At 38.3% G+C, this 14,039-nt stretch overlaps 1 protein-coding gene across 1 annotated transcript; it reads right to left on the reverse strand.

Annotated features, from left to right (window-relative positions):
• Positions 1-1,707: 1,707 nt before the first annotated feature.
• Positions 1,708-2,643, reverse strand: LOC142635371 (uncharacterized). Its single transcript, XM_075809538.1, has 2 exons — positions 2,341-2,643; positions 1,708-2,256 (listed from the first exon to the last, which is right to left on the reverse strand). The coding sequence occupies exons 1-2, from the start codon at positions 2,641-2,643 to the stop codon at positions 1,708-1,710; spliced, it is 852 nt and encodes a 283-aa protein (XP_075665653.1).
• Positions 2,644-14,039: the final 11,396 nt, after the last annotated feature.

A 14,039-nucleotide genomic window follows, 5' to 3' on the forward strand; every position in this document is an offset into this window, starting at 1 on the left:
CCTTTCAAGCCCATTTCCTCCCAGTCGTGGTTTGGGAATTTGAATTGTGTCCTTACACCTATCATCAGTAAGTTATTTATGAAATGTTTTTCATATTGTCATATGACAATTTCAAGTTTTATATAGGAAATTATCATTATTAGCAAGAATGCAAACAGAAATGCAACAACTTCTATACATAAGCCTTACTATGATGCCACTTGGGTGCTAAAGTGTGTGATTACTTGGTTTACAACTCACTTATTTGAGGATGAATGGCGATTATTTTCAAATATATCTTTTGAATCCCACTTATGTAAGCGGTTTCAAAAAGGTTATTCAGTGGAAAATTCAGAGAGGATTTGCAAAAAATTTCATGAACAGATGCTCTTTTCTAGCTGAAAAAAATAAAGGAAGCTTCCAAATATTCTTCTTTACACTCAAGTTAGTTGGTTTGGTTTGTACCTTTTTTTTTTTAGAGAGTTTCAACCTATGGCGTCCGCTCCTGGTGGTCGCTCTTTATCATCAGACCAAGACACTAATAAATTTTTTGTGTAGGCGGGAATTGAACCCCAGATCTCTTATACAACCATTAGAGATTTTACCAGTTGAGCTAACTGGAACCCACATTTGGTTTGTATTGATTGCAAGTTGTTAATGGGTTGCATTTCTAATTTCTAACACTAAGGTATTGTAAAATTACAAACATATTACATAACGTTAATTATATCACATTCTTAAATGGGTGTGATCTTACGTTACTATGGGTGGGATATATTAATTTATTGAATTGAAAATATTAGCCATACTAATAAATTTTATTTACAAAATTGCCATTTATATTTTAAAACCCTAACCCCTCTCTCATCTCATAACCTAGCTTCTCTCTCTCTCTCTCGTCGAAATAGATGGCCACCGTTAGCCACCATCTCCACCGTTCGGATTTTCTCTCTCAAACAAACACACGCGGTCTCATAAGCATAGCTCAAGCTCTTAGAGCTCTCTCTGAATTAGTGGAACTAGTTGATTTGTCATGATTTTATTCACACCATTGCCAAAGCAGCTCGTCCTCCTCCTCCTCCTCCTCTTCGTTAAAAAGATTATTTTTTATGCCTGGGTCCAAAATACCAAAATGGGTGGCTGGAAAGAATTTTCAAAAAATTTGTATTTTCAAGTTGTTGGAAACATTCGTGTGACATGTATACCTATTTATTTTGTGTTTTGGAAAGCTCAAAAATACTGTATGTTTTATTCAATTTTCAGATGTACACTAGCTTTTTCAATCTTGAAATGAAATGACGTACTGGTTTCTTATCCACCAAAAAAAAAATCCGAAATTCTTGATGGATAGGGAAACACTCATTCTTCGAGTTAGGTTAGGTACCTGCCCGCTAGGTTTAGCCATCCCTTATTATGCAAACCACATAATACAAAACACGAAGTGGAAGATGCTAGCAAGCAACAACAAACAATTAGGCGGGGTATTTGACATAATTATGGAAGTAATTGTGCAAAAAGATTGCAAGGGTTAAAATGAGCAAAACCAACAGATTACATTAGAGGATGATTTTGATAAACATAACCAAAAAGTAACCGGAATTAGAAAAAAATTCAATAACAGCATTGTCCAACATAATAGAGAGGCAAATCGAAACCATAATACAGAAACCTAAAAGCAGCAGAATATTAATAACTATTGGGGTAGGCGGCAAATAACATTCTGTTTCTCTAAGGGAGAAGAAGGAATGGGAGTGGCCAAGATGGTAGCAAAGAGGTTAAGGTATTCGGGGCATAAATATGACACTGTCCTCTCTGAGGAATATCACAAAAGACTTCGAGGGTTCTGCTCCGCAAGTTGCATATGACAACCTTCAATTGAATCAACAAATACATGATATCCCCATCATTGGGATGAAAAGCTAGCACCGAGATCACAGGAGGGCTAGGCCAATTCCGGTCGTTTACATATTCTGTGAGCGAAGGAGAATTTTCTGAAACCATTTGGCTGAAATACAGCTCGTGCTTCAAACCCCATTTGCCTCCTGCTCCGCTTCCATTATTTTCATTATCAAAGTCCTTGAGCTCCCAAACACGCAAACGGGGATGCACGTTACCTGAGACCTGACATGTCCTCAGGCAGCCGTGACACAGTCCAAGGCAATTGATTTCATGGAATGGCTCCAATTCTAAAGGCTGCTCAATCACACAACATGTGCTGCTGTTGCTGTTGTTGATCTTGAACGGGTTGAACCCAAGAAGACGACCACCATCAATGGGCTAAAAAAGCAAACCTTTATAGGGGACAGTGTGAATACGGGTTAGAGGCAATCGAAATTCACCCAGGTTGGGTGGACACAAAACCACGGAGTCGCTCCATTCACCGGTGTCAGACGAGAAAGTGTGAATGTTAAGTTGGCCTAGGTTGGATTCTGTGCTAAGAATGAGCACCACCCTGAAACTAGAGCTGATTTGTGTATCATTACTGCCGTCATAGCTGCTGATGATCCCAGCCCGTAGCTGCAAGAAACGATGAGGAATAGGAAGTGGACGTGGAGGGAGCTTGAGACATTGCCTAGTGATTGGATTGATGACACTAGTGTAAACGACTATGGTTTTCAAATCACCAGGCTGCTGCTGCACCACCATACAGTTACCACTTTCCATCCATAACACAAGTCATTACACGAAGCTGAAATCCAACCACTGTGACGATTGCGTAGATAAGCAGCGACAGGTTTCAATTCACATTCAGACTCAGAATTTTCCGGTTTTATGAGGAGACGTCGCTTGGAGTCGCGGAAATCATCGTACTGGTAGAGCAAGGCAAAGGGCTGTGGCTACTGTGAGTGCTGTGCAACAAAGCGGCGAGCAAAATAAGGAGTAGAGATAAGAGTAAACGAGCGCTTTGATACCCACTTGCAAGTTAACACAACCGTGCATAATGGCAGTAAAACCAAAATTTCCATCAATACCCAATCCGGAAGGTCGTCCATGGTGCTTGGGCTGCTGCGATTATTCATAAAATGAGCATCTATGGAAGCAAATTCTTCTTTCGCATCCATACAAGTACAAGGATCCATGAAACAATAAACTCTTGAATTATCTCTTTTCTGTTTAGGGTTGGCGACAGAGAAAAGTGAGAGACTTTGGACCCGATTACATATTTATATATACAAGATAAGGCGGTTTACTAAAACCAATCGGCCTCAGAGATAGTTCAAGAGTTTGGATTGGGATACGCTAATGAAATTGTTTTCAAATGCTACTTGTTTTCTAAGACGTCTATTCGTTTCTTGTAGTACTTTTTTTTTCAGATATTTGTTAACCAATGAAATTCCTTTTTTTTTTTTTTAAGCTATAGATATACTAGTATTATGGTCACGCCATGCAGGGCTTGATAAAAAATATTTTGATAATATAATTAAATTTAATAACAAATAAAATGAAAAAATAATTAATTCAAAATTTAAGATTAAAAAATATATTGTACTTGTTCACTTAAAAGAAAACCCCAAACCAGTATATGTATCTAATGATGCGAAGAAAATCAGCAGGCTGGATGTTTCGGATTTCAAAGGACTAGCGACCGTCTTGATGGTCTGAAACAGAAAAAACGGTTGATCAAAGGTGACCGGGATTGCCAATCAAAAACCCTCCGATGCCAAAGTTAGTTTTCTCTCTTAAATTTTGGAGTTCCAACTTTTTAGGAATTGTAAAAACGTACATTTGTCTGGTCTGAATGAGCGTTTATATAGTGCGCCCTAGAAACAGTTATTAGGCTTGTAACTTCTCCTATATTTGAGGAGTTTTGAGGGTTTAGGGATAACTTCCACAACCGTTTAAAAGTTACATTTTTTTTTCATATAACTGTCACTGGAAGTTATGCATGTGATAAGGAGTTGTAGTACTGAACCTGGATTTTACTCATGTCTTGGAACACTAGCATGTAAGCAAGTTCTTGCTTGGGAATTTCCTAAGTGTCAGGGGCTCATCCAGGAGTCTTCCTGACAAGCATACCTTGCTCCCACAGAAGGTCGTTCTTCTATGGACGAACTTCTCACAGACGGTCATTCTTACATGGACGACCTTCCTACGTAGGGTGCATCTTCTGTAGACAAGCATCTTCCTACGTACACAGACGAGCTTGCCACGGACGAGCTTTTTACAACCTTCGCTTTCCCGTCCTTGTCCTGGACGACCGTCATGGACGATATTGGAGTTGGTATATTTTATCATAATCCATTAGTATCCATATGTAACATTCTAAATTAATAATTAAAAAAAAAGTATAATACTCTAACTTAATGTAACATTCTAACTTACTAATAAATAAATATAACACCCTAACTTAAATCAATGTTTGTAATTGTATTGTGTTTTAGCCTTTAAGAACACATATTTTTTTTTATCATAAAAAAAATTAATATTACACATGAAAAAATAATAAATTCAATAATTGAAACAGTTGAAAACAAAATTAAGCCAAAACCTCAATTCATTAATGAAAAAATATCCAAATTTTTGAACTTAAAAAAAAACGAAGTTAATTAAAGATAGACTTACATAGAAATTTGGACAGATAGATTCTCTCGTATCCAATTTCATGTTTGACAGCAAATTTTGCTTTTAATTAAAGAATATAGAATACGTAGAACAAAGCACCAAACAAAAGCCATAACAAATTAAATCCATTATAAAATATTGATGTCAACAACAAATAATCATGTAATAAGAAACGAAAAAATACAAATATATTACTTGCTATATTGACTTCTAAAATAAACACTAAAAGGTGTGATCAAACATAGAATTTCAGTCTATCTATAAAACTTGTTGATAAAAATCATATTATATATAATAAAAATGCAACAAATACACAAAATCTATTCAATTTGATGAAAGAAAAAAAAATTACCTACAAGGTTGTAGGTAGGGCAAAGAGGCGAAAGGAAGAATATAGCAAATAATTGTAAAGTACGTAGTAGAAATAATGAAAGACCAAAAACCTTTGTGTATATATAGTGGGAATTTTAGGTTGTGAAAAAGATAATATGAACAAAAAGAAGTAGTATAGGTGAAATTGAAATACTTTTTTTCTTTTACATTATTATTAGGAAAAAGATGACATAAGATGCAAATTTATCCACCAAAAAAAAACGTAGGAAAAAAAATGCAAGTTCTATCTTTTTTTCCTTTTACGTTTTTTAAAGAAACGTAGGGAAAAAATGCAAATTCAATCTTTTTTTTTTCTTTTACGTTTTTTTTATCTCTCTTTTTTATATATATTCTATCCTTAGATAATTCTATTCTATTGATTTTAGGTTTTGTTGATAATATTTTAGATAGACACAACTGTTATTATTGTAAATCAAATACTAATTTCTTTCATTACTTGATTTGTCATATTTATCAAAAAAATGTGTATATATCTATTCTTAAAATTAAAAAATTTATTAAAATTTCTGTAATTTGGTGAAGCCACGTGGTGCAACCACAACGTCTAAGCCCAACTTTTATTATATATAATAATATGATATATAAAACCGAAGCCTCTGAAACTCTCACAATTTTCCACGTCAACACAGTATTTAAATAAAATTATTATTTTATTAATTATTTTTGTCTGAAGTCTCCAAAACTCTCACAATTTTCACATCAGCACAGTATATAGGTAAAATTATCATTTTATTAATTATTTTTATTTAGTCCAAACTTAATAAGGAGTGAAACTCTATTTGTCTAACAAGTCCAACTTCAACTCAAACTCATCATTATTATATATATATATATACACACACACTAGCATTATGCCCGTGCGATGCACGGCTTAATCAAAATTCATATGTAAATAATTTTTTTTATTAATTTACTTAAAATAAATCATAAAAATAAATAAATATTTTACTTTTAAATTACATAATGAATGCATGTTGTGTGAAACTAAGGTATCAAATGCATATATATATATATATATATATATATATTGTAAGGACTAAAAATAATGAACAAGCCCAAAAGCCCAAGGGAGGTCCAACAATTCAAGGCCCAAAACAATGAATTTGTAGAGAGGAAAGAAAACAACAAAGGACAGTGGCGTCTTGAAGATTTCACTTGGACAATCAATACAGATACTCGGATTTTTCTCTAAAAAGAATTTATTACATTCACTCATCCCAGTTCTTTCTCTCTTCCCTTAAGCCAAAAAGCCACTCATTCCTAGCCACTTTCATCCCTATTTATACTCCTTACTTTTGTTATCTCCACCCCTCATCTCTCACCTAACCCAGTTCTTTTGCTGACACTTGTATATTTACTTGTAGAAGGTAGTGGAAAGAAGTTCCTTAGCTGTAACTTGTACTATTCAGGTCACCTCCACATCAATGCAACAGATAAAGTTGGTGCTCCCTATTCAACGCGGCCAGAAAGCTTGGTACAGAGCATTCAATACGGTGTTCACAGCTACCTACCCTCAAACCCGATATTTTCACTTTCTCTATTATGTATCACCAAATTACCCCTTGTACTTCTCTAGGCAATCCCGTTTCTGCATCCTCGGATTCTCAGGTTCTTGACTTTCATCCTAATTGCCATTTCTTTTGTTCCTTAAGCTTCACATTTGGTCATCGGGTCTTCATCCTGGGTCTTCAGGTCTTCATCCTGGGTCCTCGGGTCTTCATCCTAGGTCCTCGAGTCTTCATCCTGGGTCCTCGGGTCCCCACAATAACCCGTTAAAACTTAGGCTGTTGATTCCAAATTAACAGCCAAGTTTTAATTCCACAAAATAACTCCCCACGTGCCATTTGCTTTCACACGTGTTAACGTCTTTTCACGTCCTGTGACACGCTCCTGACTCCTCGGAGTCCACAATCGATCATTTATGGTGTCAGGCGGCTCCCTGTCTTCGCACGTTCTACTGCTTGATCAATATTGTACGACTCAAATTTTACTTGCATTTATGAGCGGGAAAATTACCGCGCTCTTTTACCCCTATATAAACAGGACTTGGGGCTGGCTGAGGCTCATTTTTGGCATTTTGAAGGAAAGGAACCTCCCAAGGAGCAGTTTAAGCATTCATTCAGAGGTGTGTTAGTTTTCTCGTTGCTTCTTCTTCGTTGTTTATTTTTTCCTTCATTTTTTCATAAGATTTAATGGGTAGATACGCTAAGTTAGTAAATACTAATAAGGTAAAGGAAAATTTTAAGGCTCAATATAGAATTCCTGACGATGTTGATATTCAACACTGTGAGGAGGGAGAGTGGCTAGTCCTACCCCGGCCTCCCGAGTCGGTGATAATTCCCATGATCGCCTTTATTGAAGGTGGAATGGAAATTCTCATGGGTAGGGTAACCCGGGACTTCCTTTTAAACTATAGATTGACCCCGGCCCAATGTTCCCCCAACATCCTTAGGATTCTAGGATGCATAGATGCCATAAATCGCAAAATGGGGACTAACCTATCCTGGCATGATGTAAATTGGGTGTATAACTGCCAAAAAGGAGAGAAAACCAAATATTATATGAAGTGTAGAGTTCTAGTCGTTAGGCTAATCTCTTGCTTGCCTGATTCAAGCAAAGGCATGGACGAGGATTACCTTATTTTCTTGAAGAATTGGTATGATGGATTACACTGCCCTACCCAAGAAGGGGTACCAGGTAGGGTTCCCGATGACCGAAGTAATACTCAGGATTTTAATTACTTTCTTTTACCTTATAACTTTGTACTTGTTAAATTCTCCTAACGATATTTGTCCTTTGTGGCAGACGAATACCACACCGCTCCAGACAAGCATTCAGTAAACTTTCAGGACTTGAATAGAATCCTCAAGTCGGAAATATTTCTGCACAAGGACGGACAGCTTAGAGCAATCCACGTTATTCTTGGCTACAAACCCTCCACCAAACATTTTCAGAGCCCAAAAAACGTTATCAGAGCTAAAGATTTACGTTTAGCTCGCATTAACGTAGTAGCACTCGGTTTTTTGTTGACTACGCCTCCTCCAGAAGGGTCCCAAGACGCGTAGCTACCCGCACCTCTAGCAACAAGACTCCTTTATTCATAGGAACCCCCCATTGTTCCCGAGGACGAGGAAAAGGAGGCCACTCCCAAGCCCTATCATCCCTAGATAACCGAAAAGGACTTCAAAGTCTTTTATTGTGAAGACGCTCCCAGTACTTCAACACCTCCCTCCTCAAGTAACATGGGTTTTCAAGAGAAAGAACCAGATCTCCTTGCCTTGTTGCAAGCCCATGCTGGGGGTTCTTTCCCAACTATAACAGTACCCCTCCGTCCTGTAACACCAGTGATGACATAGACCCCTCCTCCCGAGACTGTGGACAAGAAGAGAAAGAGAGGTCAATGAGGTAAGAATATCATCGAGATCGAGGAGGGGGAGAACCCCGATCCGCCCACCAAGGATACCTAGGTGGGAAAAGGACACTCTAAGAAGCCCGCACACACTGGGACTTCTAGAGAAACAAGTGGAGCCCAACCCCGAAAGGCCTCAATTTGGCTGCCCAGCTTCACTCTGAGTTCAAGCGGTCCAGTGCTTGATGATGCCAATTTAAAGGAACCGAAGAAGGGTAGCTCAAGCTTGGTGGCTGGATGATTAGAGAAAGCACTATGCCTCCCTAAGGATATGGCTGAGTTAAGGTCTTTTCATAAAAGAGAAGTCTTCTTATCTTTGAAACAAGACTTAGCCAAGGTACTATACCATGACTCTATATTAACGCAAATTTATTTCCTTAGATGTGTTACTCATATTCTTGTTCTTTTTGTAACCTATGCACGTGATAGGCCGTCCAAGCTTCTTTTATGGCTGAGGAGTGGGTAGATCATTCTTTAGACTTAGCCAGAAAGGCTAAAAACAACTTGGAGGCTGCTGTGAAAGCCCAAACTAAACCAAAACAAAAATTGAAGGACACCCTTACACAGTTGTCTAAAGTGGAAAAAGCTTATAATAATGCAGAATTCGCGCTTCAGAGCTATGAGACTCAGGCAACCAATGCCTTGGAAGCCCAAAAACAAGCCCAAAATAGACTGGCTCTTACAGTGGTAGAGCTAAAACAGGCACAGAGTCAGCTAGAGGCTAAAGAACAAGAAAAAACTGAGGCCGAGCAAGCAGCATATGACATCGGCATGAAGAAACAGCTGAGAGCCTGACGGCCCAACTCAAAAATGTTGCCCGCACATTCTGCTTGGAAGTGTGGGGCCACGCTTTGGATGCTACAGGTGTATCTACTGAGTCCGAGCTTCGGGCTCCAGACAAAGTTTATTATTCTGCCGCCTTACAATTAGCACACACTCCTCCAAAGCCTCCAACTAACTCCAATTCTGTTCCACCCACTTCCACAGTTACTCCAAATTCAAATCCTTCTTCCGCGTCTGCCAAAGATAAAGGCAAAAATGAAGTGCTTCCACCCAATACTGACTTGACAATTGTAGAGAGTGAAGAAGACATGGCTGCGATTGGGCAGTCTAAGAAGAAGAAAAAAGGCAAACATCAAGAAAAATAAATTTAGCGCTTAACCCTTTATCCTAAGGATTTCATCAGTATTGCCTTACTTTTGCATTGTATTTTGACCTTTAATTTTTATAAAACTGAAGCATTGAACTTACTCTTCCTTGTTTATACTATTATTGTCTTTTTACTTTTTCTTGGAATCTTTGTACATTTTCTATTGTCATCCATTTTGCTTAATTTCTATTCCATAGCTCTTGAATAAATCGTTACACATTCGATAATATATTAGCTCCCAAACTTAAACAAACCATTACATAACAACTTATACTGATGCGTTAATTTTCCTTAAACTTGTGGCCCGAAGAGCCAAACAAAGACTAAGTTTCAGTTTAACAGTTAGAAAGTTTTTCCACCGTGTTAATTTTGCTTCAACTCGTGGCCCGAGGAGTTGAACAAGGACTAAGTTCAGTTTAACACTTAGAAGATTTTACCACCGTGTTAATTTTCCTTAGGCTTGTGGCCCGAAGAGCCGAACAAGGACTAAGTTCAGTTTAACACTTAGAAGGTTTTACCCCGTGTTAATTTTCCTTAGGCTTATGGCCCAAGGAGCCGAACAATGACTAAGTTCAGTTTAACACTTAGAAGGTTCTACCACCGTGTTAATTTATCTTAGACTTGTGGCCTGAGGAGTCGAACAAGGACTAAGTTTAGTTTAACACTTAGAATGTTTTACCCCCGTGTTAATTTTCCTTAGGCTTGTGGCTCGAGGAGCTGAACAAGGACTAAGTTCAGTTTAACACTTAGAAGGTTCTACCACCGTGTTAATTTTCCTTACCCTTGTGGCCTGAGGAGTCGAACAAGGACTAAGTTCAGTTTAACACTTAGAAGGTTCTACTATCGTGTTAATTTTCCTTAGACTTATGGCCCAAGGAGCCGAACAAGGACTAAGTTCAATTTAACACTTAGAAGGTTTTACTCCCGTGTTAATTTTCCTTAGGCTTGTGGCCCAAGGAGCCGAACAAAGACTAATTTCAGTTTAACACTTAGAAGGTTTTACCTCATGTTAATTTTCCTTAAGCTTGTGGCCCGAGGAGCCAAACAAGGACTAAGTTCAATTTAACACTTAGAAGGTTCTGCCACCGTGTTAATTTTCCTTAGACTTGTGGCCCGAGGAGCCAAACAAGGACTAAGTTCAGTTTAACACTTAGAAACTTTATTTGCCACGATAATGATGCCAATAAGGGAACATAGATTAATAACATAAGACAAGCTTACAATTTATACACCAAAAAAGGAGGCCTTATATTTAATAATAGTAACACTGTTAATTGTTTACATTCCAAGGACGACGGACTGCTTTTTCATCTAAATCTTCCAAGTAATAAGCCTCAATACCTGCTATAAACGTGATTCTATATGGCCCTTCCCAAGTAGGACCCAGCTTACCCCAAGCAGGATTTTTTTTTACTCCCATTATTTTTCCTAAAACCAAATCCCCTGGCACTAAGGGCTTCAGTTTTACCCCCTTATCATATGTTTGTTTGAGCTTTTGTTGATAATTGGCCATCTTCACGTTGGCTACTTCTCTTCTTTCCTCAATAATATCTAGATTATCGAGTAGCATATGATGGTTTCCCTCAACACTATATTGTTCAGATTTCAAGGTTGGGAAGCTTGACTCCAGAGGGATTACTGCTTCCATCCCGTATGTCATTGAGAAAGGTTTCTCACCGGTCGACCTACAGGGAGTAGTGCGATAAGTCCATAACACATGAGGCAACTCCTCTACCCATCTCCCTTTAGCATCATCTATCCTCTTCTTCAATCCCGCCAAAATGACCTTGTTGGTGGCCTCGGCTTGACCATTTCCTTGAGGGCACAGCGATGTTGAATACCATTTCTTATTCCTAGATCCCCGCAATACCTATGGAATGCTTTGCTATCAAACTGAAGTCCATTATCAGAAATCAAAGTATTTGGGACTCCAAAACGAGTAACAATATTCTTCCAGATGAATCTCTTAGCATCCGCATCCCTAATGTTAGCCAGTGGTTCAGCCTCTACCCACTTAGTAAAATAATCTGTGCCGACGAGGAGCCACCTTCTATTACCAAACGCCTGAGGAAAAGGTCCAACAATGTCCAAGCCCTATTGAGCAAACGGCCATGGACTAAATAACGGATTTAAGACTCCCCCTGGTTGATGAATATTGGCGCAAACCTTTGACACTGGTCACATTTTTTTACATACTCTTGGGAAGTTTTCTGCATATTTGGCCACCAGTACCCCTGGGTTATGGCCTTATGAGCTAAGGACCGCCTTCCAGTGTGACTTCCATATATACCCTCATGCAACTCTTCCAACATAGGCTCAATGGCTTCCGGATGTACGCATAAAAGATATGGTCCTGAATAAGAACGCTTGTATAACTTCTGTTCTTCAGAAAGCCAATAACAGGGAGCACTTCTCCGTACCTTTTCTGCTTCCACTTTGTCTTCGGGTAATAGACCTTGTTTTAAAAATGCAACAATCGGATCCATCCAACTCGGCCCCACCTGAATGCTATGAATTCCAACTATCAGGAAGCTGGCGAGACTGGAAATCATCAAGTCTTCCACCATCACCACCTGTGGAAGCTTCGATCCCAAGGACGTGGCTAGCATGGCTAATGAATCAGCATGAGCATTCTGTCCTCTAGGGATTTGTCTCACCTTAAAACTCTTAAACATGTGTAAAGCACATTTCACCCTGTTGAGATATTTTTGCATCCTCTCATCCCTAGCCTCAAACTCCCCATTGACTTGCCCGAAAATTAACCGAGAATCACAATAGAACTCTACCATTCCTCCCCCCAATTGCCTAACCATTTGAGCCCCTGCCAAAAGAGCCTCATACTCGGCCTCGTTGTTAGTGGCTATAAATCCTAGCCATAATGACTTTTCCATGATCAATTTCTCGGGAATAACCGACACAATCCCAATTCCTGCTCCTTTTCGGTTAGACGCCTCATCCGTATAAACTTCCCAGGAGAGAACCTTAATGGGCTCAGTAGACATTACTGCTAATATCAGTTCTTCTTTCTTAATGTTACCTTCCATAAACTCCACCACAAAATCGGCGAGAACCTGTCCTTTGATGGCTGTCCAAGGCATATACTTAACATCATATGCTCCAAGCCTCGTTCCCCATTTTGCCACTCGGCCAATGTAATCTGATTTTCTCATGAGAGCCTGTAAAGGCAAATGGGTAAGTACTACTACTGTGTGGGCCTGAAAATAATGGGGAAGCTTTCTTATTGCATGCACAACGGCTAACGCGGCCTTTTCTAAAGGCAAATAACATTTTTCTGCCTTTTCCCATAGACGACGCCAATTGTAAGGACCAAAAATAATGAACAAGCCCAAAAGCCCAAGGGAGGTCTAACAATTTAAGGCCCAAAACAATGAATTTGTAGAGAGGGAACAAAACAACAAAGGATAGTGGCGTCCTGAAGATTTCACTTGGAAAAACAATACAGGTACTCGGATTTTTCTCTAAAAAGAATTTATTACATTCACTCGTCCCAGTTCTTTCTCTCTTCCCTCAAGCCAAAAAGCCCCCCATTCCTAGCCACCTTCATCCCTATTTATACTCCTTGCTTTTGTTATCTCCACCCTTCATCTCTCACCTAACCTAGTTCTTTTGTTGACACTGGTATATTTACTTGTAGAAGGTAGTGGAAAGAAGTTCCTTAGCTGTAACTTGTACTGTTCAGGTCACCTCCACATCAATGCAACAGATAAAGCTGGTGCTCCCTATTCAATGCGGCCAGAAAGCTTGGTATAGAGCATTCAATGCGGCGTTCACAGCTACCTACCCTCAGACCCGATATTTTTACTTTCTCTATTATGTATCACCAAATTACCCCTTGTACTTCTCTAGGCAATCCCGTTTCTGCATCCTCAGATTCTTGGGTTCTTGACTTTCATCCTAATTTTCATCTCTTTTGTTCCTTAAGCTTCACATTTGGTCCTCGGGTCTTCATCCTGGGTCCTTGGGTCCCCACATATATATATATATATATATATATATATATATATATATATATATATATATGAAACGATTTTCAATAATACATTGAACTTTATGGCTCAATTAATCACATATATTTAAATGAAAAATTCTTAAATTTAATAGTTAAAAACTATCCAAAACAATAATTGAAATCATGTTTAAGTGAAACCTCAATTCAATAATTAAGAACTATCTAAATTATTAAACATTTAAAAATTTGAAGTAGAGATAAACTCACATGAGAATTTAATTTTTGTCCTTGAAAGTATGGAAAAATGCACTAAAACTTGGGTGAGTTTCACCCTACTAAGTTTAAGTCAAGTGCGGTACATGCTACATGTGTGTGTATATGTAAAAACATAATCTAAATTTAATATTTATTGTAGAAAAGAGGTGGTGTAGTCTTACCCCTGTCTAGTTAATTTTTATTATAATCCCTTTGTGTAGCGTGTGTATATGCATGAAAATTATTTGAATTTAACATTTATTGTAGAAAAAAGGTGATCTAGTCTTACCCCTGTCTAACTAATTTTTGTTATAATCCCT

The sequence above is a fragment of the Castanea sativa genome, chromosome 5, assembly GCF_040712315.1.
Source record: "Castanea sativa cultivar Marrone di Chiusa Pesio chromosome 5, ASM4071231v1".
NCBI classification, from domain to species: Eukaryota; Viridiplantae; Streptophyta; class Magnoliopsida; order Fagales; family Fagaceae; genus Castanea; species Castanea sativa.